The sequence below is a fragment of the Phascolarctos cinereus genome, unplaced genomic scaffold, assembly GCF_003287225.1.
Source record: "Phascolarctos cinereus isolate Bilbo 61053 unplaced genomic scaffold, phaCin_HiC Scaffold_1;HRSCAF=81, whole genome shotgun sequence".
Classification (NCBI taxonomy): Eukaryota; Metazoa; Chordata; class Mammalia; order Diprotodontia; family Phascolarctidae; genus Phascolarctos; species Phascolarctos cinereus.
Window position 1 is genome coordinate 284939357 of NW_027555514.1, and position 27120 is coordinate 284966476.

General features: G+C 49.7%; 1 protein-coding gene and 2 long non-coding RNA genes across 4 annotated transcripts; all 3 read right to left on the bottom strand.

Annotated features, from left to right (window-relative positions):
- Positions 1 to 226: 226 nt before the first annotated feature.
- Positions 227 to 15156, bottom strand: PMM1 (phosphomannomutase 1). 2 transcript variants are annotated; one of them, XM_078147657.1, is made up of 9 exons: positions 14984 to 15156; positions 14619 to 14767; positions 6597 to 6714; positions 6000 to 6076; positions 5560 to 5651; positions 4783 to 4882; positions 2980 to 3056; positions 2427 to 2541; positions 227 to 1489 (listed from the first exon to the last, which is right to left on the bottom strand). In XM_078147657.1, exons 2-9 carry the CDS (start codon positions 14700 to 14702, stop codon positions 1367 to 1369), a joined length of 786 nt encoding a protein of 261 aa, XP_078003783.1. In that variant the 5' UTR covers positions 14703 to 14767; positions 14984 to 15156; the 3' UTR covers positions 227 to 1366. The 2 variants fall into 2 exon arrangements, 1 of the variants encoding a protein (XP_078003783.1); XR_013483424.1 differs by lacking the exon at positions 14984 to 15156 and adding an exon at positions 1583 to 2197 and having other exon boundaries at positions 1399 to 1489; positions 14619 to 14792.
- A 1468-nt stretch (positions 15157 to 16624) lies between these two features.
- LOC144454864 (uncharacterized) lies at positions 16625 to 20041 on the bottom strand. Its single transcript, XR_013483426.1, has 2 exons — positions 18995 to 20041; positions 16625 to 18139 (listed from the first exon to the last, which is right to left on the bottom strand). It is a non-coding gene; the product is annotated as an uncharacterized LOC144454864 (long non-coding RNA).
- Positions 20042 to 22600: 2559 nt separating this feature from the next.
- Positions 22601 to 26191, bottom strand: LOC144454866 (uncharacterized). Its single transcript, XR_013483427.1, has 2 exons — positions 25204 to 26191; positions 22601 to 24396 (listed from the first exon to the last, which is right to left on the bottom strand). It is a non-coding gene; the product is annotated as an uncharacterized LOC144454866 (long non-coding RNA).
- Positions 26192 to 27120: the final 929 nt, after the last annotated feature.

Genomic DNA, 27120 nt, shown 5'->3' on the forward strand with positions numbered 1-27120 from the left:
GAGGTCTTCATCCTGCATGGCTGCCCACTGTGGCTGTAGGCCAACAGCGGTTACTGACCTAATCTCCCTTCACTTTGGCTCCATCCACGGGACCCCTCCGAGCCCCAGTTTCTTCATCTACTAAAAGGGAGAGTTGATGGAGATGGTTTCTGGGGTCCTTTTGAACTGAAGGCCCATATTCCTATGGGTCCCATCTGCTGGAAAGGAAACTAGGGCTAGGCCGAGATGGATTTCTGTTGTTTAATAGAATTTGTGACATAACAAAGCTGTCTGTTGTCCAGAGCTGTGCCCTTCGCCCCAAGCAGAGCTTTTTCTTATACACATACACTCTCTCCAACATAAAAATCTCTTTTTTGCACAGAAAAACAAACACTGATTGATTCTAGGTGAGGATGGACAGTATCCTAGCGCAAGGGTGAGGTGTCAGGGCCTGCCGCCAGAGGAAGACCCGGAGGGAACAGGTCACATTGTGTGGGGGGGGTATCGGGACACATCAGGCCTAGGATGGTGAATTCTGGACCTCCCTTCCCACCTCTGCCAGGCAGCCACAAGGCAGTAGGGAGGGCGGAGGAGGCCACAAAGCCACCCACTGGCCCACAGCTGTGTGTCTTAGTTGAACGGCATGCCAGGGAGCTGATACTGGCTCTGGGTAGGAGGGAGGAATGAAGGGTGACCAGGGCACCAAATCCCTGCCTTCTAGGACCTGCCTCCTGGGCAAGGTGGGGTTTAAGCTCTTAGACATGCAAGGATAAGGCTAGCACCCACCTTCTGGGGAACCCCTGGTGTGCTGCTGAGTGGATTTCACCTTGCCCCTAATTCAAGGTGAGCCGAGAGGCAGGGAGGGAGTGGCCCACAGCCATCGCTTCACAAATGCTTACTGATGGACTTCCCCCCACCCTCCTGCTCTCCAGGCCCTACCAGAAGCTTGAGAGGGAAATGGGGGAGAGGAGAGAAAGAAACCCATCCCTTCCCACCCACTCTGGCGACCCTGTGACAAGAGGGGTGAACCATGGAAACCTGGGGCCAGAGATTAGTAACTTAGACCATGGACACCCTGGGGGACAGCTTAGGCCATCACCCACATTTCCTGTCTGTCTGTCCATCCGCCACCACGACAAAGCTTAGCTGTGCCCCTTCCACCCCAACACCCTTGCTCTGACTCCTTTCCAGCAGGCAGGCAGGGATGCTCTTCCTCTGCGGGGAAGGGGAAAAAAGATGCGGGCAGGGAGGAGGGCAAGGGCTGCTTCGAGCTGCCCACCTCCCCACCACCGCAGCCAGTTGGGGCTCCTTCTCCACGTGCCCTAGAGGTGTTGACAATCCCCAAGTGAAGAAGCCTCGGTCCCTGAGCCCTCGAGGGACGCCAGCCTCATGCTTCATGGGCACTCTCTGGAAAGAAGAGTTCACGGCACCTCTGCACTGTGTCCTGGGGAGAGACCACGCTGTGCCCCACCGTGCGGGGGTCGTCATAAATTTCGAAGTCATTTCCCCCCTGCAGAAGGAAGAAGAGAGGAGAAGTGGCTTTCACCCGCAAGGTCCAGGCCTTCTCCCCCTCAGATCACCTTGTATTTACCTATTTACTTACGTGACAGTGATGCAACCCTCCGCCTTCCCCCAACAGAATGTATGGTCCTTGAGGGAAGGGCCAGGTTTGTTGTTTTTTGTGACCTGAGCACCCAAGGACACACAGTAGGTATTTAATATTTGTTAAACTGAATGACCATGCCCACAGTGCAGCCCCCTCTGGGACACTGAGGCTGAGGAGCCACTCCAAAGAGGGCACAGCTGGGGAGCACATACAGGGATGCCGGGAGGAGGAGGTTCAGGGCAGGACCTGAGTGCTGGACTCCCGTCTGAAGGGCAGGCTGGGGAGGAGGGATGAGCTTTATTCTGCTGGTCCCCAGAGGGCGGAGCTGGGGACAACGGGGATAATCTAAATCTAGGTTTCGTTTCCTTTGTAAAACGGGGGCTTTGGATGAGATGACCTGCTAAGGCCCCTCCCTTGTGGTTCCAAACCTCACTGCACTACCACCCGAAGTTTCAGAGAGGCAGATTTTTGGCTCAAGAAAAATGAAAATGAGTTCACAATGAGAACTGTTCCAAGGTGGAAGAGCTGGCCATCCCCAGACGTCCAAGCAGGATGACGCTTGTGGGGAGACGTCATGCTTAGGCCTAGGCTTGAATCTCAGGTCTGCAGGTTCTGGAACTAGGGCGGTAGGACGGAGCAGATGACCCCTCTCCCAGCATCCCCTGCCCCCACCCGTAGCACCTACCTAGGGGCTGAGCGCACAAGAAATGCTCCAGACTAATCATGGCTTTGCCCACAGCATGGGGGGCCCCCGAAGGTTCTGGCCTAATCCCACCCCATCCCATGGGCCTCCACCTCCCTTCCCAAAGTAGCCAAGATGGGGAATGAGCCCTGGACTCACGGGGCTGGTCTCATTCCCAAAGAAGTGGATGGTGTCAAAGCTCTCCTGGTCCAGGCGATCCAGGCAATAACGCTTGTCCCAGCCCTCAGGGAAGACGTCAAAGCTGATCATGCCCCCCTGAGGGGCCAAAGGAGAAAGGGGATGAGAGAGCCCAGGGCTATGGCACAGGGTTGTGTTGCCTAGGCTGAGAGCTGGACTAATTCAAATGCAAGCTCCCAGAGGCCAGTCAGACTCCCGAACTTTCTATGTCTTCCCAGCACTTATTAGTGAAGGTTTAATAAATGCTCATTGATTGAGTGAGTAACTGAGCAGAGCTGGGATCTGCCCCAAGCTAGCTGTGTGACCTTGAGGAAGGAGCTTACCCTCTCTGAGCCTGTTTTCCCCAACATTAAACAAGAGGTGAAACCAGGTGGTCTCTAAGACTCCTTTTAGTTGTGAAAGAGGATCTGAGAGTGAATGCACCCCAGGTGAGAGTGAGGGTGCCCTGAGTCGAAATGGCCCTCAAGGGGTCAGTGGAAGGAGAGATCTACCCAGCCAGTTTCCATCCCACACACCTCGGGAGAACCTCAGCCCTTTGCCAGCAAACTCTGCCTTCAAGGCCTCCACGAATTTCTCCCGGATCTTTTCTTTCTGTAAGAGGGGAATGAACAGGGGAAAGACTCGTTATAATATGATATGATATGATATGATATATGATATAATTAATATAATATAATATAATTAATATAATATAATATAAACATTGTTTTACTCATATTATCTCATATACTGTTTACTCATCTTGTCATATTGAGTATCTCAATAATCTTTTTTTTTTCTGGCTAGATAATGGGGTTAAGTGACTTGCCCAGGGTCACACAGCTAGTAAGTGTCTGATGTCTGAAGCCAGATTTGAATTCAGGTCCTCCTGACTCCAGGGCTGGTGCTGTCTATATAATCTCATGAAGTGGGTGAGGCTATTACTACCACCCCATTTTCAGAGGGTCCTGGTTTCAGAGCTGGAAGGGGCCGCAAGATCACTGAGTCCACCACCTGATTTTACAGAGGGGAAAACTGAGGCCCAGAGGGGTTAAATAAATGACCAGAGTCACAACAGCTAGCCTGACTTAGGATGGGAACTCAGCTCTCCCTGGCCCTCTGGCCTCCACAAAAGGCTTATCTCCTTTGAGTCTGAGAAGGAGTAGCTTGGCCTTGCCCTGGGTCAAGGAAAGGCAGGCAGGAGGGAGGGCAGGCCTCAAAATCCCACTAATCCCCAAATCCTTGCACTGGTCCCTGGGCAAATTTCTCAGTGGGCAGATCGCCCCTTTGTGTCTGTGCTCTTCTTTCTGGATTGGCCAAAGACCATTCCAGGCCCAGGGAACATTCCTTCTTCTGAATTCCTAAACTCATCACAGAATCCCATCACTTTGTGCCTAGAATCGTTGGCTAGCTGGTGAAGTGGATATGGCACCAGCCCTGAGGACCTGAGTTCAAATCCAGCCTCAGACACTTACTAGCTGTGTGCCTTAACCCTGATTGCCTCCAAAAACAAAAAAAGATTAACTACTCCAGTCCGGGTCTGACTCTTCACACCAGCACTCCTTCAGGGCAGTAGGAGATCAGTCCTGCTCTTTGCTCCCCAACAAAGTAGGTGCTGAGTTAACAAACATTCATGGGTGTATTGCGCTCTCCAGAAGGCAGAGCAAAGATCTGGGAGCCAGGTGACCAGGGCCCGGAGCCCGCCTTGGCCCCTAAGGGAAGTCATTGACTGCTTCTGAGCTTCAACTTCCTTCTCTGTAAAATGGGGTCACAAAAGTTTCTACCCCCCTGAGTTGTTGTGAGGATAAAATGATGATATGTGTAAAGCACTCTACAAACTTTAAATTCTATAGAAATACTGGCTGTTGTAATAATAATAATTATTATTATTATAAGCCACCCCAGCTTGAAAGAATCTCCCATTCTTGCCCTACTGCCTCCCAGTGCTGTTTAGGAGGAAATGCTTCATGAATTCCAAAAATACTATGGAAACGTAACTTTTACGGCACATAAGAAAGAGCCCTGGATTTGGACTGCAGGGACCTGGGTTCAAATCCTGGTTCCTTTGTGATCTGGAACAAATCCCCTCCCCTTCCCAGGCCCTGCTTGACTCGGCTGTAAAATGATGGCCTTAGACCCACCAATGAGGAAAGCTGGAACAGCAGAGAGAACGCTGGATTCGGAGAGCCTCTGACCTCGGGAAGGGGACTGCCCTCTCTGGCCTCGCTTCCCTCCCCTGCAAAATGAGGAGGTTGGACCGCAGTCCCCAAGGCCCTGGAGCTCAGGCTCATTTTCTGGTCTCTGCGGCCCTGGGCCTCCCCCTGCCACCTCCCCTCACCTTGTCCAGCTCAGAGAATTCAATCCTCTCCTCCAGGGTACAGCTGCGGCCAATGGGGGAGACGTTCAGCATCCCGTTGCGGAATTCGATGAAGGTCCCACTGTGGGCAGAGGACAGAAAGAAAAGTATGGAGCTGGGGGTGGGGAGAGAGCCCACAAGAAGCTCTGACCAAGGTCTCCCCCAGTGGGGGGCGGGGGGAGAGGGGGCGCTGGACCAGCAGCCAGAAAGAGCAGAGTGAAAATCCTGCTTCAAGCAATTACAAGCTATGTGACCCTGGACAAGTCACTTAACTTCTGTTTGCCTCCTTTATAAAATGGGAATAATAGCACTGCCCCTCAGGGGTGTTGTGAGGATCAGCTAACTATAAGTCAAATGCTTTGCATGCTTTAATATGCTAGATAAATTCTAATTTCTGTTAAAATTTTCTTGAGGCACTTCCCCCACCCCTAGCCCTGACATTCCATGGTCTGAGCTCCCTTCCAGCCCTGACATCCCCTGTTCTCAGGCCCCTCCCAGCCCTGATATTCCATATTCTACGCTCCCTCCCAGCTCTGACCTTCCCTGTTCTCAGGCCCCTCCCAGCCCTGCCATCCCCTTATCTGAGGCCTCTCCCAGCCCTGCCATCCACTGTTCTCAGGTCTCTCTTGGCTCTGACATCCCCTGTCCTCAGGCCCCTCCCAGCCCTGCCATCCCCTGTCCCAGTCCCCTCCTCAGGGGTTCCTCTCCAGCCCAGTCCTGGATCTTCCCTCAGAACAAGGGGCTGTGGGGCAGCCGTACCGTTTCTTGGGCAGCTTCAACAAGGCCATGTAGTTGAGGCAGAAGTTGATGAGGTCCTGCAGAAGCTCCTCTCCGAGGTGATTCTGGATGGTCTGAGGCCGAAGCAGGAGGGGAAAGAGAGGATGAGGAAGTGCAGAGAGGGAACTGCCCCTGTCCTCCAAGAGGCCCAGGCTATGAAGGACAGATGGCTCTAGGCACCCCCCCAACGTTCCCAGGTCGAAGCCTCCTCACCCAGCTGGGAGCAGACCCTCTGGAGAGAAGCCCACTGGGGCCTCAGTTGACTTATCTGTATCATGAGACCATCTCTGCCTCAGGCTACACTTGGCCTGGAAGTGTCAGGGCATCAACAGGGACCCCCCCCCCCATATTGGAGAGGGGCAGAGATTGGGGGAAAAGTAGGGCAGGGGCGACCCAAAGTGGGGGAGGGGGTGGGGGACAACCTGCTTGGAGAGCAGCTGTCCATTTTTGTATTGCACCGTCCCGTTCTCAGCAAAGACGTAGTCAAACTTTTCTATGACTTTGGGTGAGGAATGAGGCGCAGCAGGGAGGCCAGGCAGGGTCCGAGGTGATGGAGACCAGGAAGGAAACACAGCAGAAATGACCCAGCTATCCCCTCCCATCCTGACTCGAGTGCCCTCTGTCCAACTGAACCAGAATTTCTGAGCCTCAGTTTCCTCCCTTTTATAAGGAGGGTACTGGCCCTCCCCAAAGGAGAGCCCCACTTTATAATCCGTGCTGAGCTGGGATTCGTCCAACACCCTGCCACCCGCCCACCCCCACCAGTCGTTTCTCCCTAGTTTAAACACCCCCACTTCCTTCTCTGACTCAGATTTATTTTGTTTAGCCCAGAATAGCAGGCCTGGCTGCCTCCCCGCCTCCCCGCTCTGCTCCTGCCTTTCCCTAACTCTGTTTCATGAACAGGGCAGCCTGGAGGTGTTCCCCTAATTCCCTCACCTCCCCCATAGCCCCTCATGCAGGACCTCAGCTCCAGCCTCACCTCACCCCCACCCCCAGGCCTGGGAAGTGAAAATTCTCACCTTCGTCCCCCTCACCCAGCTGTTCTGCGATCTTGGAGTAGTCTGAGCCTCCCACCACCCCGATCTTCACCCGTCCCCGAAGCTCTTGGAGGAAGGCCGCCACTTCAGGGTCAATTTTCTGGGGGAGAAGGAGAGAGCGCCGGTCAACACCATTCCCCAGCTGGAGACCCCTCCGGCCAGACTGGAGGGTCCTCAAGGCCCTAGGGGACCTTCTTTTCTCTCAGCATAAAGCCAAGAAATTCAACTCAACCTTGATTAAAGCCCTTCCTGTAGTCCAGGCACTGCGATAGACACAAAAATGAAAAATGATCCTGTCCCTGCCTTCAAGAGGCTTACCTAGATAACAGAGGTAGTGTGGTCCAGTGGAAAGGGAAAGATACAAGATCTGGGTTCAAGTCCTGCCTCTGACGCTAATACCTGTATGGTACTATTGGGCAAAGCACTTCCCCATCTTTGGGACTCAGTTTCCCCCTCTGTAAAATGAGGGGGTTATACACGATGGCCTTTGAGGTCCCTTCCACCTCCAGTGCTATGAACCATCTAATAGGAGGATTGTGACGTGTACACAAATAACCTTAAGAAGTGATAGGAGGGGGCAGCTAGGTGGCGCAGTGGATAGAGCACCAGCCCTGGAGTCAGGAGGACCTGAGTTCAAATGCGGCCTCAGACACATAACACTTACTAGCTGTGTGACCCCGGGCAAGTCACTTAACCCCATTGCCTAAAACAAAACAGAAACAAACCAAAAAAAGAAGTGATAGGAGGTGATAGGGCCAAGGTGAGATCAGACACAGGACCCTTGGGGGAATCTGAGGCCGAGGTCACTTCCAGATGAAGCACCCAGGCAGGATTCCCAGAGAAGACGGCAGGTGAAAGACAGAGAAAGATGCAAAGAGGTAGAGAGGAGGAGGAGAAGGCTCATCTCAGACAAGATCGCTCAGCAATCTTGGAAAGAGACTGAAGAACAGGCAAGGTGCCCCATTATTGGGGGACAGGTAGCACCCTTGATCTCAAAAAAACGGAAAACAGGTGGAGTCTATAGACTACAGGCCTGTGAGCTCGACTTTCCAATCTTGGAAAGACTGAGATGGCATCAAGGACAAGGGTGAGAAAAGGTGAAAATAGAACGTGTTGGAGGGGCTGTGGCGAGCTAGGCAAGCCGGGAGGCGGAGAAGCAGCCACGTCCTTCCTTTTGTGAGTGGGCTGCTAGACCGGTGGATCAGGGGAACACTCTAAATAGAATTGTCCTGGTTTTGGTTTGGTTGTTTGTTTGTTTCTAGCAAAGCATTTGACAAAGCATCTCATTATATTCTCAGGGGGATAAAACGGTGTAAAAGTTTGGCTACACCATAGTACTACAAGGTGGATTTGGGACTGGCTGGTTGAACGACTAGATCCCAGAAGTAGTCACTAAGAGGTAGCTCCTCTTAACCTCTCTGGGCCTCATCTATAAAATGGAAGGGCTGGGTTAGATGCGATAAGGGCACAGTAAGGATTGAGCTGAACTAAGGCTACCCTTGAGACCAATGGATAGAGCCCTGGGCCTGGAGCCAGCCCGCCTCATCTCCGTGAGTTCAAATCCAGCCTCAGACACTTCCTAGCTGTGTGACTCTGGGCAGGTCACCTCACCCTATTTGCCTCGGTTTCCTCATCTGTAAAATGAGCTGGAGGAGGACATGGCCAACTACTCCAGTATCTTTGCCAAGAAAACCCCAAGTGGGGTCACAAAGAATAGGACATGATTGAACGACAACAGTAACACAGGACCAGAGAGTTGGTCCTCCTAACTACATGGTGCCAAGGCTTCCTGGCCAAGGAAAGGAGAGGGGGTTGGGGGGTCCTGCCTGCCAGGAACTCAATTCAATAAACATCAACTCTCTATTCTGTGTTGGCCACCAGGGTCTCAAAGATGGATAGGACAGGCTCCTAGCTCTCAAGGAAGCAGGGAAGCAATAACTTTGGAAATAATTAGAACATAAGTAGGGCTTGATCATCACAAGATTTAGGGTTGTGGGATGTATGGAAGAGGCAAAATGGCAGATCAGGTCGAAAGGTGATGGGTTTGGGAATCAGTGACACCTGGGTTCTAACAAGTCTAACACTGTGTGGCTGAGGACAAATCACAACTTCTCAGAGATTCCTTGTCCATGGTCCATGTGTGAGAGCAAAGCCCCTCATCCCCCCTTTAAGAAATATTACGAAAATGCTCTTCTCAGTAACCTAACCTGAAGCCTTTAGACTAGTGTGAAAGAGAAACCTCAGTGTCAGAATTCTCAGATGTATTCAGTCTGAAGCAATGCCCTGCTCCCCTCCTCCAAATCAGCAATCCTCTCTTGAAGTCTGTAGGAGGGTGATGAAAGGAGTGCAAAGGTCCTTAATAGAAGCATCAGGGTCAGGGCCTACCCAAGAGCAGGAATGGCTTCCGCTGTCCTCTAAAGGTATTGGAGTGTGTACGTACCAGAGGGAAGAAGTCTCTATGGTTACTTCTGGTCACTGTTTACAAACTAGACATAGACAGAAGAAACTTAGAAATAATCTCGAGAGGGAAGGCGCTAGAGTCAAGGGGGCTTAATTTAGTCTTCTTGAAGAAGCTGGAATTTTAGCTGAGATTTGAAGGAAGCCAGGGAGGTCAGGAACCAAGAGACAAGACAAGAGGAAATCAGGGGCTTTTAACGTGGGGTGCACCGAACTTCAGAGAGTCTATGAACAAGGATTGGGGGGGGGGAATGACATTTATTTTCATTAACCTCTAATGGAAATTTATCAGCATGTTTTTCAATAATGATTTTTTTGAAGAATTGATAATCTAATAGGTGGCGTAAGATAAGTCTTTGAACAAATTCCATAGATGGCATTTTCTAATTGTTACACGAGTAAGGCAGATAACAGCGTAAGAGAGAAAAAGGCAAAAGAACCTCCCCTAGCAAGACAAGTTTTAATAGTGTTTTCAAGAAAACATTTAATATTTTAAAAGGATTTAAGAGAAAGGAGACATCAGTTTCCCTTGGAGAAGATAAGTGAATGTTTTATGGAAAAGGTGGGATTTGAACTGAATTTTCAGGTGTTACTAAGATGTTGGTGGGTAGAGGTAGGGTAAGTATATTTTAAGTAAAAAGAATGTCATTAATAATTGTATGGAGGTAGAAGGAATAAAGGAAAATGAAAACTTCAGTTTGAGGTATTCCTTATAGGAAAGCACTGAAGCTGGAAATATATTTAGGGAACTATGGATTGGTTATGTGTGCATGGGCAGTTTAGGGGTCACGACATTGATTCATTGCAAAACTAAATATGAGTACTATTGAACTGTTCTATAATAGCATGTATCATTTTTCTTTTTTTAAATAATCAATTTATTTATTTTTAGTTTTCAACATTCACTTCCATAAGATTGAGTTTTAAATTTTCCTCCCCCTCCTTAAGATGGTGTGCAATCTGATATAGGCTCTACTCGTACATTCATATTAAGCATATTTTCCCATTAGTCATGATGTCAAGAAGGAACCAGAAGGAAAGATGGGGGGAATCATGAGAATGAAACAATGAAACAAAACAACAAAAGAAAAGGAGAGCAAATAGCTTGCTTCCACCTGCATGCAGACTCCACAGTTCTTTTTCTCTGGATGTGGATAGCAATTTCCATCGTGAGTCTTTTGGAATTGTCTTAGATCCTTGCATTGCTGAGAAGAGCTAAGTCTATCTAAGTCAGTCATTGCACAAAGAGGCTGTTACTTTGTACAGTGTTCTCCTGGTTCTGCTCACTTCACTCAGCATCAGTCCATCCAAGTCTTTCCAGGTTTTTCTGAAGTCCACCTGCTCATCATTTCTGATAGAACAATAGTATTCCATTACATTCATGTACAACTTGTTCAGCCATTCCCCATTGATGGGCATCCTCTCGATTTCCGATTCTTTGCCACCACAAAAAGAGCTGCTATCAATATTGTTGTACATGTGGGTCCTTTTCACGTTTTTATGATCTTTTTGGGATACAGCCCTAGAAGTGCTGTTTCTGGGTCTAGCATGTACCTTGATCTCTCCACATACACCCAGTTCCCATAGCACCCAACGTAATATTAGCAATTAATAATGGTTGATTCGTTGATATTACATTAAAATTTGGACTTTAATAAAATATAAAAAACATAAATAAATTAATACTTCTAAAATAAGTTTAAAGCATTTCTTAGTATGACTAGTTTAAAATTCAAAGGGGCATATTTTTCCTAATCGGTATATCTACAAAAGCATGTTCAATATATTTATGAAATTAAAACTATGTCACTTTGTTTTCTTTTTTAGGTAAGCCAGTAATGATAATGACAAAATATATGGAGAATGGCTCTTTAGGTACATTTTTAAAGGTGAGATTTGCAATAGTTTTTATTCATCACAGCCCTGACACTCCCAACACTGAACATTTATCAAATGTGATTTCTAAAAAAATGATTCTGAGTTCATAACAAAAATGGCTACAAACTCCTGTATTAAGCAAAGCAGAGAATGTTAACTCCAAATGGCCATCTTGTTAAATTTTCCTGAAGTTTCTCATTAACCTTACTTCAAAAATATCTTGGGTTCTTATTGAAATTGAATCGAATTGAAACAGAAGCATAATTTGTGAATTTCCACATGTTCCTTCCCTGCAGGGACGTTATCAACATTTGGTCTCTAGAGGGCGACCGATTTCCCCTTCCCTATTTGCCAGCTCCTTCCCATTTTCTCTATGTATAAATATGAACGTGAACATGTGTGCAAAAAAAGTGCATTAGGAAAGCATCTGAGGGCATGAGGGCGACCCTGCCAGTTTGGACATTTCTCTCTTAAACAGGACCTGCTTGAATTTAGTTTAATGATAAATTCATACGAATTATTTCTGTTAGACGTGTGCCTAAAAAGCAGTTTTCATAACTGCCCGACCTCCCCCAGCCTCTCCAGGAAGGAGATGCTTCTGGGAATGCCCTACCTGCGGGTCACTTATGATTGGCATCCAGCTGAGGGAGAGGCAGGGGGGACTTCCAGGAGGTGGGGGTAATGCATCTAGATCTTAGAGGAAGCCTAGTGTGTCAACATGGATGGAGGAACTGGGGAGATCTTTTATGTTCAGGGATCAGAGAAAGAGAGACTTAAAGGTGAGGAGAGGCAGGATGAGTTTGGGGATTCGTCTGCTGAGTGGGGAGAGAATAATATGAGATCAAGTTGGAAAGCTCCATTGTAACCAGACTGGAGAGGGCCTTGAATGCCAGAACAAGAAATCTGGACTTTGGTCAGTGGGGAATGGGAGTCAAGGACTACCACCCACCTGTGCTTTCACAAACCTGTAGGTTTGTCAGGTAAGTAGGGTAAGGTTTATTTTCACTTATGCAGGTTTTAGAGATAAGGGCATGGAGGCCTAGGGAGCTTTGGGCAATGCTGCCTCGTCCTAGCCGGAGGCAGCTCCATCCTCCTCCTAGCCACCTGCAACGGGCTGGCTTTTCAGTTACATATATGCATAACTGACCAGAGCTTGAGCAGGGGGAGAGAGGAGCCAGGGTAAAGAAGGCCAGCTGGGAGATCAGGATCTATGCGCTGTGGGGAGACGGGCTGGTCTGCACGGAACAGAGCTGTGTGTTTGCCCACATCATGAAACTTCCGAGCTGGACCATCTGTTCTGTGGCTTGGGGACCCCCTCCAGGTCAGAGTCTAAATCATTGGCTGGCCCAGCATAAGAAACCAGGAGAAAAGATGACAATAACAATAGGATTTCTATAGTGCTTTAAGGTTTGCACACCGTGTTATAATATTATCTTATTTGAGCCTCACAATAACCCTACGAGGTGCTATTATCAACCCCTTTTCTAGATGAGGAAACTGAGGCAGACTTGCCCAAGGTCCAATAGCTAGTGAGGGTCTGAGTCTGGATTCTCTTACTCTAGCTCTCATCTGACCCTCACCACAACCCATCAGGGAAAATCTTGTTATTGTCTCCATTTTACAAATTAAAGAAACCGAGGCACAGAGAATTTAAGTGACTTACAAACAACCCCCTCAGTTTAGGTCTATGAGCCAATAAATAAGGGGATGCTAATAAGCAGTTCCTTCTCCCATCACTCTGTCCTCCCCACCCCACCCCCATTTCTGAAATGGCATTTTCCAGCTCTTAAATCTATCATACCCATAACTCTCTCTTCTTCTGGCTCTTAGGATTCCTGCTCTCTCAACAAAGCCCAGATCACATACTCCTTCCAAGAGTCATAACTAACTCTGCTCTCACCGTCCCCCCAATTAGTAGCACACACTCTCCCAAAATCAAATTCTCTACCCCCCTCCAAGGGGCTTTATCATTTCTGGCTTTTTATTCCCAAGACGTGGTTGGTTGGGCCAGGCAACAAGCATTTATTAGATGCCTACTAGTGCCAGGCTCTGGAAGAGACAGTCCCAGATGAGCAGAATTCATACATTATTAACAAGTACACAGATTACTATATACTGAACTGGCCACTAAGTTAATCAGTGTTCCCCTAGCCTGGTGCTTCCCTTCCATTTATAATCTCTGAGAGACGCCAGGGAATGTAAGTGACTTGTCTAGGGTTGGAAAATCAGAGTATGTCAGAGATGAGAGTTGAACCTTCTACACCAGGGGTCGGGAACCTTCTGTATAGAGGTCACATTAATAAAAGGATTTGTTCTGTGAAGTTTGGATTTAGTCAAAAGACTGAACCTGAGGACCTAAAGGGCCACGTATGGCCTCTAGACTGCAGGTTCCCCACCCCCATTCTACACTAATGTCAGTTCAGACGTCCATGCCCAGCCAACCCAAGGAAGACAGTCAATTTACTCAAAATAGATAGGCCTTAGGAAGGGTGGGGGGCAGGGGCAGGCACTTAGGTAGAGGTGAGGGGAGACAAACAAAACAATGTCTCTAGAAATGGGAGAGATTGTTTATCCCAGGGAAGAGAATTAGGATGTCCAGGGTAGGGAGGAAGGGCATAGGAGGGGAGTGGGAGTCATGTATGAGCGCAGAAGCTGGATTACCATGTCTAACTGGACCAAAGTGGGTATGGGAGACTAGGAAGGGCGGGGTAGATGGGGGCTGCTGCTGAGGATTAGGGGAGCCACAGAAGGGATCAGAGAGGGATTTACGCCTACCCCACACTCTGGGAACTTGTGTTTTGTTTTTATTTTGATAATAATTTTAGAGAATTAGTTTCCTTTGTAATCCGTTATAGTCTATGCATTTAAAAACACGATTATAATTTAGAAATGAAAATGAAAAACTTTTTTTAAAAATTGGATTAGGAAAAATATATATGATTCTGGGAATATTGGGTGCACCAGACTGTCAGAGGGGTCCACATAGGGGTCACGTGAAGACCCCTTGGGTTATTACGCTGGAGTGGCAGTCAGAACTAGGTAGGGAGAGAAGTCACATGGGGGGGCGAGAGAAGTTTAGGATGGAGGGAGGTACCTGCAGAGTAAGGCCTCTGTGAAGGGACTAGGTGGCCCGGCTGTGCTGGGGGCTGGCAGAGGGGGTAGGGTGGGGGGACCGCCGGGCCCGGCGTGAAAGCCAGGCAGTCCTAGGGAAGGGAAGGAATTACGGGGTCCCCCAGAGGTGATGAGAGGCAGGCTTGGGTGGGCGGAATGTCCAAGGGGAGGAAATGGGAGAGCGGGCAGTTCGGGGGAGGGCGGTGTGACAAGTGGGAGAGAGCGCGCTAGGCTGCTCGGGGGAGAGTCAGGCTGGCTTCGGGGTGCAGGCTGGGGACTGAGCCCCAGGGAGGTGCCTGTACTCATCCTGCTTCCTTGGCATCAGGCTTCTAAGCCAAGTTCTCTCGGCCTCCCCTCCCAGACGCGCGCGCACACACTCCTCCACCCCACCCCAGCCTCAGCTCCCAGCCCCCCGTTTCTCGCCCGAGCCCCTCCCTGCGCTGACCCTGCGTCTGCCTCCCGCCCTGGCGTCCATCCATTCATTCTCCGAGTCCAAATCCAAGGGCGGCAGGCAGAGGCCGTGGATAGGGGACCCGGGAGTCCGCGCGGCGGCCGTACCTGGCGAGCCGGGGTGAGGGTCCCGTCCACGTCAAACAGGCAGAGGACGCGCTCCTTCCTCCGGGACGTCTCCCCGCTGGCCATGACCTAGGCCCGGGCGAGCGGCGGAGGCTGCGGGGTTGGCGGGAGTGACCCAGGCTTAGCCTGAGCTGGAGGAGGAAGGAGAGAGGAGAGAGGGAGGAGGTGGAGCCCAGCCCTAGACCTCCGCGGCTCGCGGGGCTGCGAACACGTTCCCTTTCCCCGCCCAGGGTGACAGCTCGGAGGGGAGGGACCTGGCCGGGCACTGTCAGACCGAGCCCCGCCCCGCCCCGCCCCTCCACCAGGCCCTCTGCGTCTGATTGATTAATCAGCCCCCAGGAACCCACCTCTTCTGCGCCGAAATGTCGGAGCTGGGAAGGAGCTTGGAACTGGGATGTCAGGGTTGGAGTTTTGCTGATGTTAACACCGCTTCATTTAACAAAGAAGGAAACTGAGAGAATGAATGAAAAAGCATTTTGTCAAGTGCTTTCCTGCTGCCAATCGCTGTGCTAAATGCTGGAGATGCCAAGCTCCAGGCTATCAACTTCCAGACACGGCTCAGCAGCACACCAACCTTCCCTCAGTCACTGGGCCTGGCGTCAGCCGGGTTCCGAAGTCTGACCCCTTGGGGACCCTGCTGTCAAGGTAACCTAGCTTAACTGGCCCGAGGAACGTCACTCCCCCCTCTTTCTGGCATTCTGTTTTGTACGTTATGTAGAAAGTTAGCCATTGAGCACCTTTCCTGTTTTTTCGCAACCTGTGTGGGAACCTCAGCATTTCTCACAATGGCTAGGACCCTGGAGGAGACAAACGTGGCAAGGAGGTTAAACAAACAAGGACCAAACGACCACAAAAGTATAAAGAAAAGACAATTTGGGGCAGCGAGGTGGCACAGTGGCTAGAGTACTGGCCCTGGAGTCAGGAGGACCTGAGTTCAAATCCGGCCTCAGACACATAACACTTACTAGCTGTGTGACCCGGGGCAAGTCACTTAACCCCAATGCCTAGCCCCCCCACCCAAAAAAAAGACAATTTACCTGAAGGGAATTAAAGATTACTATGGCAAGGTAGAAACAGAAGGAAAAGGGCATGTATGACTTCACCTCTTTTTATCCAACTTTCCAGTGGAAAGGGCTGGGGCCTTTCCAAACAGTAGCTTGAGGTCCTCCAAGGATTCACAGGTATATTCCAAAGTCTCTGGATACAAGTTGGGCAAGCTAGACAGACTTGTCAGGTGGTTTCTCCTAGCTTACTGCCAGTCAAATGCCTTTTAAACAGAATGGTTCTCCCAGCCACTGCCCGGAGGCATGAAAGCCTTCAGCAGCCACAGAGTCTATAACTGTTTTGAAAAGTAAGCAGCTGGCCTGGGGTCAGGTCCTAAGGACTGAGTTAGGGCTCCCAAAGCCTGTCCTCTCCTTTAATCAGCATACAGAGTGAAAGGTTTTTTCTAGATTGAATAGAATTAATGCTGGAGTAGTGGTCAATTTAGTTTTCAATGTCTCAAATGCTTTAGCTTGGTTGGGGCCCCACTCTATCGGGACTGAGTCAGGGTCTCGAGTAGAATCATAAAAGGGCTTATAAGACCACAAGCAGGGACTTTAGGGTCTTGGAGGTGAACGACAGCTGGGGTGGCATGAGTAGCTTGCCCAGGAATTCGCTAACCCCAAACAATTAGCTCAACTGTCTCCCACACTTCCAGGGGAAGATCTGGTGCACAGAGGAAAAAGGGAGATGGGAGGCTTAATTAGAGAAGATTGGCTCCCCAACTTCACCATCAGGTCCCTTCCCAACAAAGGGGCAGTGTAAGAGGAAAGCATAAGGAAGGAGTAGTCAAACAACAGATCCTCAAATAGGCAGGGGAGGGGGTATGTCTAGACACATCCCTTAGTTTTCCCTTCAATGCCCATGACCAGAAGGGTCGAGGGTGGTAGGACTGGAGTAATTGGTTAAAACAGAGAATGTAACCATGATAAAGTGGGTAGCCTTACCTTGAGTTTTGCCCAGAGATGGAGAAAGTGGGAGTTCTACCAAGCCCCAGGCTCCCCTGTCATGCCCATCTTGAGAAGACTGAAGGATGGCACGCTGGGGGGCAACTCCACCACTTTTCCAACCTCGGGAACAATCCTTCTCCAATGTCCCTCCTGGCCATGGTCCCAGAGGCATCAGTCAAGGGGGCTCCCTCTGGGGGAGGGCACCCTGGAGGGGCACTCCTTGGACCAGTGACCCTCCTGGTGGCATCGAAAGCAGGTTTCCCCACTGCAGGAGTTGCCAGGAGCACTCTTGGGTCTTTTCCTGGCCATGACAGCATCCGAGAACTTAGCGTGTTCTCTGTCTCTAGACCTTTCCTTTCTTCTTTCCTCTGCTGCTACTAAGTCTCTGTTGTTAAAAACTCCAAAGGCCATTTCTAGTAATTGGGCCTGAGGTGTTTGGGGTCTCATTGCCAACTTTCGCAGTCTCCTCCTAATATCTGGGGCAGACTGATTAATGAAATACATGCTAAGGATTGCTGCCCCTTCTGTAGCGTCGGGATCTAAATTCGTATACTTTTTAATAGCTTCTACTAGCCTGTCTTAGAAAAGGACAGGGTTTTCCTTTTCTCCCTGAGTAATTTCCTTAAGTTTTTGCAAATTTACTTGCTTTTGAAATGCAGTTCTCAGGGGGCATTAGGTGGCACTGTGGATAGAGCCCCGGCCTTGAAGTCAGGAGGACCTGAGTTCAAATATGACCTCAGACCAAACACTTGTCATTTACTAGCTATGTGACCTTGGGCAAGTCACTTAACCCCAATTGCCTAAAAACAAAACAAAACAAAACAAAAAAAACAAAACCAAAGAAATGCAGTTCTCAGCCTTCTAGCAGGCAAATTGCCATATAGTCTCTGTTTCCCCTATCTTCACCCTTCTGATAATCCCATGCTGGGTCAGTAGTGGGAACAGGAGCTGTTCCTGGGGGGTATTTTGTGGGGTCATTGCTAGCCAAACGGTCCCCAAATTTTGGGGCTTCTGCCTAGATTCTCCTTTTCTCTTCAGTGGTACAACAGGTAGAGAAGAGGATATGCAAATCACCCAAGAAAGCGCTAATTATAGGGACACGTCCCTAAAACCCTCAGTAAATTTGGTGGAATCTTCTGAGTATCGCCCCAGTTCCTCTTTGACTTGAATGAGGTCTGAAATGCAGGAACATGCACCCCAGTTGTCCATTAGGTGAGACAGGAACTTCCCTTAGGGGAAAAAGCCCTGACAGCACCGTGGGAACTAGGGCTAGGGAGGAAGGGAGATAGAAGTCCCACTTCTTATGAGTGAGAGTGGGGAAAGCTGGCTGAACTGGACTGAACTACAAAGCTGGGGGATGCAGCTGGCAAGGGGAAAAATCAGCTGGCACCGGAGAAGGGGTCAGGATCAGCGGAGGAGATACCATCGAGACTGGGGCCTGGGTAGTCCTTGCTTCAGGATACAGGGCCCGGGGTAGGAGGTGGCAAGGTCCTTGTCCTCCAGAGCAGGAGCCTGGGGAGGAAATGCAGGGTAGGACACACAGAAGGTGAACAAGGCAGGATAGGAACGGAGGTGAGCTAGAGGAAAAGGGAAGGTAAAGCTAAGGGAAGGGGGGGGGGGGCATGGGACACAGGGGCAGCCAGGGGAGAGTGGGGTGGAGATAGGAGTTGGGGAGGTGGTGTTAACGAGGATGGGAAGGGAGGGTGCTCTAGCACTGAGGACCATAAGAGGGTCATCCAAAAAGTCTAGTATCCCCATCCCCATTTGTGGGGCGGCTCTAGCTACGAGTATTCTACAATCTTTTCTGAGAATGGGGTCACAAGAAAGTTCAACAAAAGTCATCACGTAGGGAATCTCCACCCATTTTCCTTCTCTGCTACAATATCGTTCTAACTCTGAGAATGTTGCTGTAATTGCCCAAAAATGGGCCATGCCTCGTAATTTTCCAGGCAATACTGAGGCCAAACAGTGTTGCAAAAGAACACCAGCCTTTTCTTTTTAAGTTCTTTAGAGAAATTAAATTTTTCCCAATTTTGTAAAAGACAGCTGAAAGGTGAATCTTCGGGAATTGAAGAGGATTGACCCTTTGTGGGCATGAGGGCTGGAAGTCCCTCCCTCCTTAAAGGAGGATTTGGGAATAAGCCTTGGGAAACAAAGAAAAAAACCAAAAGCCCGAAAAAGTACCTGAAGTTTTCCCAATTCCCTAGCACTGAGATAATTGAACCTCTTAGCTATCTGACCTCATGGGACCTGAGAGGTCAAGCCCGAAAAGCATTTCCAAGCCAAGCCTTCCTAGTTCCTTGGAAATCTACCAACTGCAGGGCAAGAAAGGAATTAGGGGAAGAGGGGGGGCTTACGTGACTGTACCTTCCAGTCATGGCTGGAGAAGAGCACAGGATTAGGCAGTTTTTCCTGGTTAGCAGAGAACCATGTGATGAGGTCTAGAGGTTTAGGGGTGCTGGGACCCCAAAATCACGACACATGGGTACTGTCCAAAAGAATTCGACCCAAGCCTTCTTTCAGCCAAAGACGAGGTTCATTAAGGATCTGCCATATTGGCCACATTCTTAAGGAATCTGAACATTTGTGACCTACTGGCTAGGTTCATAAGGAATCTGAGCACCTTAATGGAGACAAGATGGACCTTATATACAGAAAGACTGTAGGAGGGATCTAGGAAGGATCTTGATGGGAGTGATTGAGAGGTCCAGTATGGGGTCTAGATAGAGTCAAGGGTGAGAAGTAGCCAGGGGACGTAGGTAGGTAAAACAATGGAGAACTAGGCCAGGTTAAGGGTAACAGAATTTGGGAGATTGGATGTAGGTGATAACAAAAGGACAGTTGATGGGACTACACTTCAGAGGAACTCGAGACTTCCTTGATCAAGTGGGAGAATTCAAGGAGAATCCCTTAGACAATGGGACCCAAATTCCTTTTGGGGTAAGGGGCAAAGGTCTCAGCTTGGACCCATCCCCCATCAGTATGATTTGACTCCTGGCCTCAGAGCAAGAATTACAAAGTGGGGAGAAGGTACATGCCCTGTGCATGGCATAGAGCTAGCTTGGTGGACCTGAGCCTGGGCAGGTTCAGGTGAATGCTTACTAATCAGAACTCAGGGTCCCCAGAATGGGAGCCTGGGGTCTGCTCAAGCTGGAGGCTGGAAAGAGGCAATAGGAACATGAAGGGAAAGGGATTTGTTTATGAAAATCCCCCAGCAAGTAAAAGAAGTATTTCAGGAAGAGTAACCTGGGGGCTTGGGGCCAGGGGCAGGATGGATGGAAGCAGATCTTGACCCCAACAAAGTGATGTTGACCCTGCACGAGCCCAAGCTGAGACTTTTGTCCCTTACCCCAAAAAAGAATTTGGGTCTTATTTGTGTGACCCTGGAAAACCCCACCTTGGACTCTTCTTGAATTTTCCCACTTGATCGAGTAAATCTCTAGTGTTAGCCCCAGGCTATAATCCTATCAACTGGCCTTTCACTATCACCTATGCCCAATCTCCCATCCCTCCATAGTCTGTTACCTCCTGATGGCCCCTGGCTACTTCCCACCCTTGATCCTATCTAGACCCCATTCCCTGGCAGTCAACCTCCAGTCACTGAAGCCTACTGGCCATTCCCATCAAGATCCTCCCTAAGACCCCTTCTCCGGTCACGTCAAACTACTTAGCCACTCCTAGATCTCGCCCACAGTCTTTCCTGTATAAAAAATCCATCTGGCCTCCCTTAAGGTACTCAGATTCCTTAAGAACCTAGCCAATAGGTCACAAATGTTCAGATTCCTTAAGAGTCTGGCCAATATGGCAAATCTTTAATAAACCTTGCCTTTGGCTGAGAGGCTTGGACTGAATTCACTTGGACAGGATCCGTGTGTCACTATTTTGGGGTCCCAGCTGCCCTGAACTCCTAAACCTCAACAATGCCATCTTGGTCCCCTTTGATTAAGTTCATGCCTTCATACAGTCTTCTTTTTTTGGTTCTTTTATTAAAGTATTATTATTTCTTAAATTATAATAATGTATAATTATATTATAAATATATTATAATTTATAATTATTATAATAGATTATAAATTTATTAAATTAAAATGTTTGTGCTTATTTATGATGATTAAGTTCATAATAAAAAATAATTTTAAAATGCAGGGACCTTGCCTTCACAAAGGTACCTAGGTGGTGAAGTAGAGAGGCCTTAAGAAGACCTGAGCTTAAACCCCACCTCAGACATTTACTAAATCATTTAACCCGTCAGCTTCAGTTTCCTCACCTGTAAAATGGGGATAATAATAGCACCTACTTCCCAGAGTTGTTGTGAGGATCAAATGAGATAATATTTGTAAAGTGCTTAGCACAGTGCCTGGCATATAGTAGGTGCTTCATAAATGCTTCCTTCCTTCCTTCCTTCCCTCCCTCCCTTCCTTCCCTCCCTCTTCCCCTTCCCTTCCTCCTCCCTTCCTTCCTCCCATCCTCCCTCCCTTCCTTCCTTCCTCCCATCCTTCTTTCCTCCCATCCTTCCTTCCCTCCCTCTCTCCTCCCTTCCTTCCTCCCATCCTTCCTTTCTTCCTCCCTCCCTTCCTTCCTTCCTTCCTTCCTTCCTTCCTTCCTTCCTTCCTTCCTCATAGAGCTCATAGTGGGAAGAATCTGACTCCTCCACAACTGTTGTTGTTCTTCCTCCGTTATTGAAGAGGACCCATGACATCAGGGAGGTGATGCCGTGACCTGCAAGTATATTGGATTCAAGTGAATCAGGGCTGTCTGTTCAAAGTCACCGGCCTCACTCTCTCCTCCCCAGCCTCGTGGGTCCAGTGGCCAGATGTGCATCAGAACGATTGATTGGAGATGGCCCAGGACCTCGGCCTCTTTAAGCTAAGGTCTTTCCCAGATTTCAGTTTGACTGAAGCAACGCCCATTCAGTGATTCAGGCTAGGTAAGAAATGAGGCAGAGTGGCCTCTTTCACCTAGTCAAAAAAATAAACTCCATCTGGGAGGGGAAGACCCTCCGAGTGTTTAGTTAAAAAAGAAACAAATGCCGTTTACACTAACTCTGAGCCATCAGAATCCAAACATAACCAATTAATATGAGGGAGGGGGGAAATCCAAGTTTTTTCCCTTTCTGTTTCCTCATTTAGTTACTAGGTCAAGGCAGCCTCTGAGGGACAGGGCTGATGATGAAACTGGGTTCAATGAAACTGGGAAAGCTTAGTTCGGATTAAAGGGTAAGACCAGCTTATCTAGGTGAATTCCACACAACTGGTCCAGGTGGAGAAGAGTCTCCTTGTTCCCCCAGCCCTTCATTAGAATAAGCCTGCCCTATACAATAACCTGAATGCTGAAGGACTAGAGAGGGAGGGATGCTTTGCTCGATCTCCCACTAGAGGGATGTGGGAAGGTTGCAACTGGGCCTTGAAGGATGGGTACAATTTCAACAAGCCCACAGGGGGAGAGGGCAGAGCCTGGGAAGTACTTGCACCTGAATGGGGGACTGTGAGTATATTGTTTAGCTGGAGCAGAATCAGCATGAGACAGAAAGAGTATGTGCGAGGGCTGGGACCTTGTCCCAGCCTGGGAGACCCTCCCATTTACTTTCATTTTATAGAGGAGGAAACTGAAGCCCAGAAGGTGACTTGTCCAAAGCCACCCAGGGACAAGTGGAGGAAACAGAATTTGAACTCCCAACCCAACTGTCTTTTCACTGCCTTTCTCCACAAACGTGCCGTGCTTGTGAGGTGAGGCACCAGTTGTGGAGAGCCCGGAATATCAGGCTAAGGAGCTGGGATTTCGACCATTGCTCTGAGACAGTGACCAGATGACCGGGTTGGTGTCATGCCATGGTCCATGTGGGTAGTAATGAAAGCATAATAGAGTCCACAGGGATCAAAGAGGAGGCATCTCCTGCCAGAAATACCTGCCAGAGTAGGGACAAGATTTGGTAACTGATTGGATGGGGGAGATGAGGAAGAGGAAGAGGAAGCGGTCAGATAACCCACAGTTTATTAACATGGATCATAGGATCAGAGATCTGGACCAAGGAGGAAACTGAGGCCCAGGAAAGGTCAGTGACTTGTCCAAGGTCACACAAGGGAGCAGAGTCAGAATTTGAACCCAGGGCTCCAAATCCAGCACGCTTTTCATTGCATCATGCCTTCTCCGATTCAATCTCACAGGTTCCTCACTGGATCGTCACAACAACCCAGTGAAAAGAAAGGTGCTTTTATTTTTCCCTTCTTAAGGATGAGGAGAGTGAAGTTCAGAGAGGTGTGGCCAGGGTCACACTGAGGCTGGGCGTGGACCCAGGCTTTTCTTATGCTAAATCTAGCATACCACTTTTTCTCTTAGAGGGGGAGATGGCCCCATGTAGACTTTCAGGTGCCCTACACTTAGAAACACGCATTCCTAAGCTCTGCGCCTGGTTTGCTCATGTCCCGAGTTCCAAGCCACGGGCTCTGACAGACAGGTGTGCTAGAAGGCTTGGGTCTTCAGGAATGTTCTGGTGCGGGGAGCAGAGGCGGCTCTGCTACAGACCATGGCGTGCAGGGAGCTGGAAGGGCCGCCTTTCCCCACCACGACACTCAGTGGACTCTCCCAACCTCATTTTAGCCTCCGGCTGCCCTTGGTGCCTGCTGTCATGGGCACAGCAATCCCAGGAACTTGTTATCGCACCTCCTAATGGGCTGGACACTCTGTCCGGGAAAAAACAGCCCCAGCAAACAGCTTCTGGTGCCCTCAGCCACCTCCCCCACTGTCCCCACCCCCACTCTGGAGCGTTCCAACATGGGTGCCCAGGAAAGGGGGGTGGGGAAGGAGGGAACAGAGTGGTGCCGTGAGAAGGCGGCTAGGCAGGGAGGCTGAAGAAGCCGGCTCTACCTGGCCTCTGCCGCCCAATCACTCTGTGAGCTTTCGCCAGCGCCTTCATTTCTCCCGGCCTCAGTTTCTTCTTCTGTTAAACGCCTGGGTTCGTTCATCTACAGGGGCTCTTCCAGCTCTAAAGCTACCACACGCTTCTGCCACAACCGCTCTTTGAGATAGTGCATATATCATCATCTCCGTTTTACAGCTGACAAGAAACGTCTCAGACAGGTTAAGGCACTGCTCCCATTCACACAGCTCAAATGGGTCAGCGCTAGGCTTTGTCTCCCGATTCCAAGCACAGAGCCCTGCTGCCTTTGGCAAATGGCAGCCCAGAGGAGGAGGGTCTGGGAACACCCCGAGTGGGGTGGGGGTGGGGAGCGAGGTGGCTTTCCTTCAAACTACGGCACTAGACATGGTCCAGGGGAAGGGGAGTGAGTACCCGCCCACTTGGCGTGCTTAAGCATCTCCTAGGCTACTGGTTCAGCTACCAAGAGGGTCTCCCACGGATTCTCAGTGTCTTCTTTCTCCCCCTCAACTCCCCGCTTCCCCATCCTCACTTGGCGCTATTGACTGTGCGACTCTGAGCCCCCAGGCTGTTTCCACTGGGGACATCCAAACCGCGTTTACTGGCCAAAGAATTCAGATCCCCCTCCTTTGCATAAAACCCTCCAAACCTGTTGTTACCGCCTTGTTCCCCTGGACCCGGGTCTCCTTGTAGCTTTTCTTTGGGGCTAAACTTGTTCTTTGCAATTGCAAGCATTGCTTCAATTGCTTTGCGGCGCTTGCTCTTTCCCATTACATTGTTACCATCATAGTTTTCTTGGTTCTGCCTGCTTTGCTTTGCATCAGATCACGGAAGTCTTCCCATGCTTCTCTGTTTCTCATTCTCACTGGCTAGTTTTAATTCATATCAAGGAAACCTGAAATCCAGGTCTAGATGTCAGCCACCAGTCTGCAGCTGGGGGGGGGGTTTCTCCCTGCTCCCCAACCCTTCCCCTTCTTCCCCCCCCCCAAGCTCCCTCTTGCCTCATTCCTTTTCTATCCTGTGGATTGCAAGTAGGAAGTCCCTGAAGCAGAGGAGATAAGACCCTCCTCCCCTTGGTTTCCTGCCTAATGAACACTCCTAGACTCTTCCCTGAACCATATGCCCTTGGCCCTGGGTCTCCTCTGGCAAGGGGAGGGGATGGCAGATACTTATCTGGTGTTTGACCCAAGCTGCCAAAGTTTAGCTTAAGAACCCAGGCTAGGGCTCTGTCCTGGCTTCCAAGCCCCTACGTGGCTGCTGTCCTCAGCTAACTCCACCATCTGTCCCAGGCTTACGTCCTTCCACCTGGGGAGAACTTGGGTACCTTGCTTAGACTAGTGAGAACATGTCTGAGTCTCTGGAACAGGTAGTGGGGCTCCCTACTGGAAGAGCTGGGGAGCTGCCAGAGGGATCCTCCTAAAGCACAGCCGCTCAAGTTATTCCCCAGCTCAACAGTCGCCTGTGGCTCCCTATTGCCTAGAGATCCAATGTAAACTCTCCAGTGTGGCCTTTAAAACCCTTCATGCCTTGACTCCACCCTGCCTTTGCAGCCCGATTATACATCACTTCCCTTCTCACGCCTCTACGCAGCCACAGTAGCCTCCTTTTAGCTCCTTAAATGCACCGTCATCTCCCATCGCCAGGCCTTTGCACATGCTGTTCCTCCTCCCTCCCCCGTGCCTGGAACACATTTCCTCCTCACCTCTTCCTCTTAGAATCCCTAATTTCCTTAAAGCTCAGCACAGATGATGCCTTCTGCATGAAGTCATTCCGGATTCTCTCCCTAGGCTCTTCCCACCGTGAAATTGTCTTGTGTAGGTTTTTTACAGGATGCAGCGTGGTCAAAGGGATCGAGAAATGGTCTTGGAGGCAGGAAGACAAGATTCCAACAAACTGGCTGTGTGATCGTGAACCAGTCCCTTGACCTCTCAGAATCCCAGGGAATTCTCTGAGACCAGAAGCTGTCTCCAGAGGGAGTTTCCTCACTGGTCTACCAGCAATGACATCACAGGCTAGGGCAAAGTCTCTTTGGGCAATGGTTCCTTAATTGATCGACGGATGGCGCGGGCTGTCCTTGGTAACTGGAGAGGAAGAATCTCAGGGGATTAGTGATGTGGAAGCCAGAGGGCTATAGGGCAAAATACCTGATCATCTTGGCCTTTAACCCAGTTGGCCGGGGCTGGGAGAATTTCCAGTTTCTCTTGTTCTGAATTGACCTGGGTGTGGAGGTTGGAGAAGAGGAAGAGGCTGGCTGTGGGCGCCTCTCGGTTACAGGCAGACTGAGGGCATTCCTAACGCCAGGATGTTGGAGTTCCAAGACGTTGGTCACTGGGCAGGGGGAAACAAAAGGGCTGAGGAGGGGAGGCCCCCATGGAGGCAAGTGGCCTTTTGAGGGGATATCAAGGGGGCAGCTAGATCCCTGCCGGGATAGAGCACCAGCCCTGGAGTCAGGAAGACCTGAGTTCAAATCTGGCCTCAGATACTTACTAGCTGTGTGACCCTGGGCAAGTCACTTAACCCCAATTGCCTAAAAAAAAAAGAAAAGAGAGGGGATATCGAGCAAGGATTTTGATGCCCATTTTACAGATGTAGAAACTGAGGCCTAGAGAGGTTAGGTGAACGCTATCATAGATGTAGAACTGGAGGAAACCTAGGAAACTATCACATTTAACCCTCTCATTTAACAGATGAGAAACATGAGGCCCGGAGAGGCTTCAGTGACTGGTCCTCACATGACCTGCTCAGGTGGATGGCCTAAGGATTGTTAGAGCCAGGGAACCTCAGAGTCAGGGGGCACTGGGAGACCAGGAGAGACTCCGGAGGGCAGCTAAGGATTCCCAGGAAGTCACAGGGTTGTCCTCCTGCCCACCCCAAGTACAGTTCTGGATGGAAACTACTCAGCTCCTCATTTGTACATTAAGAGTTACAACAGTACCACCTCGCAGGGTTGTTGTGACTTTGGCCACCTGATGGGGATAGCCCAGGACCCTGAACCCAAAAGCCTTGGCAATAACAGTGCCCCAACCCACTAGACCTGCTTGCAGCAGCCAGGCAGCCCAGCGGATACAGCACAGGGCCTGGGATCAGGAAGACTTGAGTTCAAATCCTGCTTCAGGTGTGTCACTTAACTGCTGTTTGTCTGTTTCCTGAATTCTATAATTGAGGGAATTGGGTTGATTAGGACAGCAAGTGGTTAATTGTGGGACTTGAATGAACCCCACTGACTCCATCCTGGGACTCAGCTCAGTTCTGTCTCTATTCAATTATGGGTCTAGTCCCAATTCTGTCTTAGGAGAAAACTTGATTCAGTTATAGGAACTGGGAGAAAACCTGATTGTATTGTTTGCACCTAGTGTGCATGGCCAGGAAGCTGGACCATCTCTCCCTGCTGCTTAGGGACCCTTAACTAAGGACCTCGGTTCTACTGAGCAGCCACCTCCCAGCCCTGACCTTCCCTGTTCTAAGGCCCCTCCCAGCCCTGACGTTCTTTCGTTCTAAGGCCCCTCCCAGCTCTGACCTTCCCTGTTCTAAGGCCCCTCCCAGCCCTGACATGCTCTGTTCTAAGGCCCCTCCCAGCCCTGACAGCCTTTATTCTAAGGCCCCTCCCAGCCCTGACCTT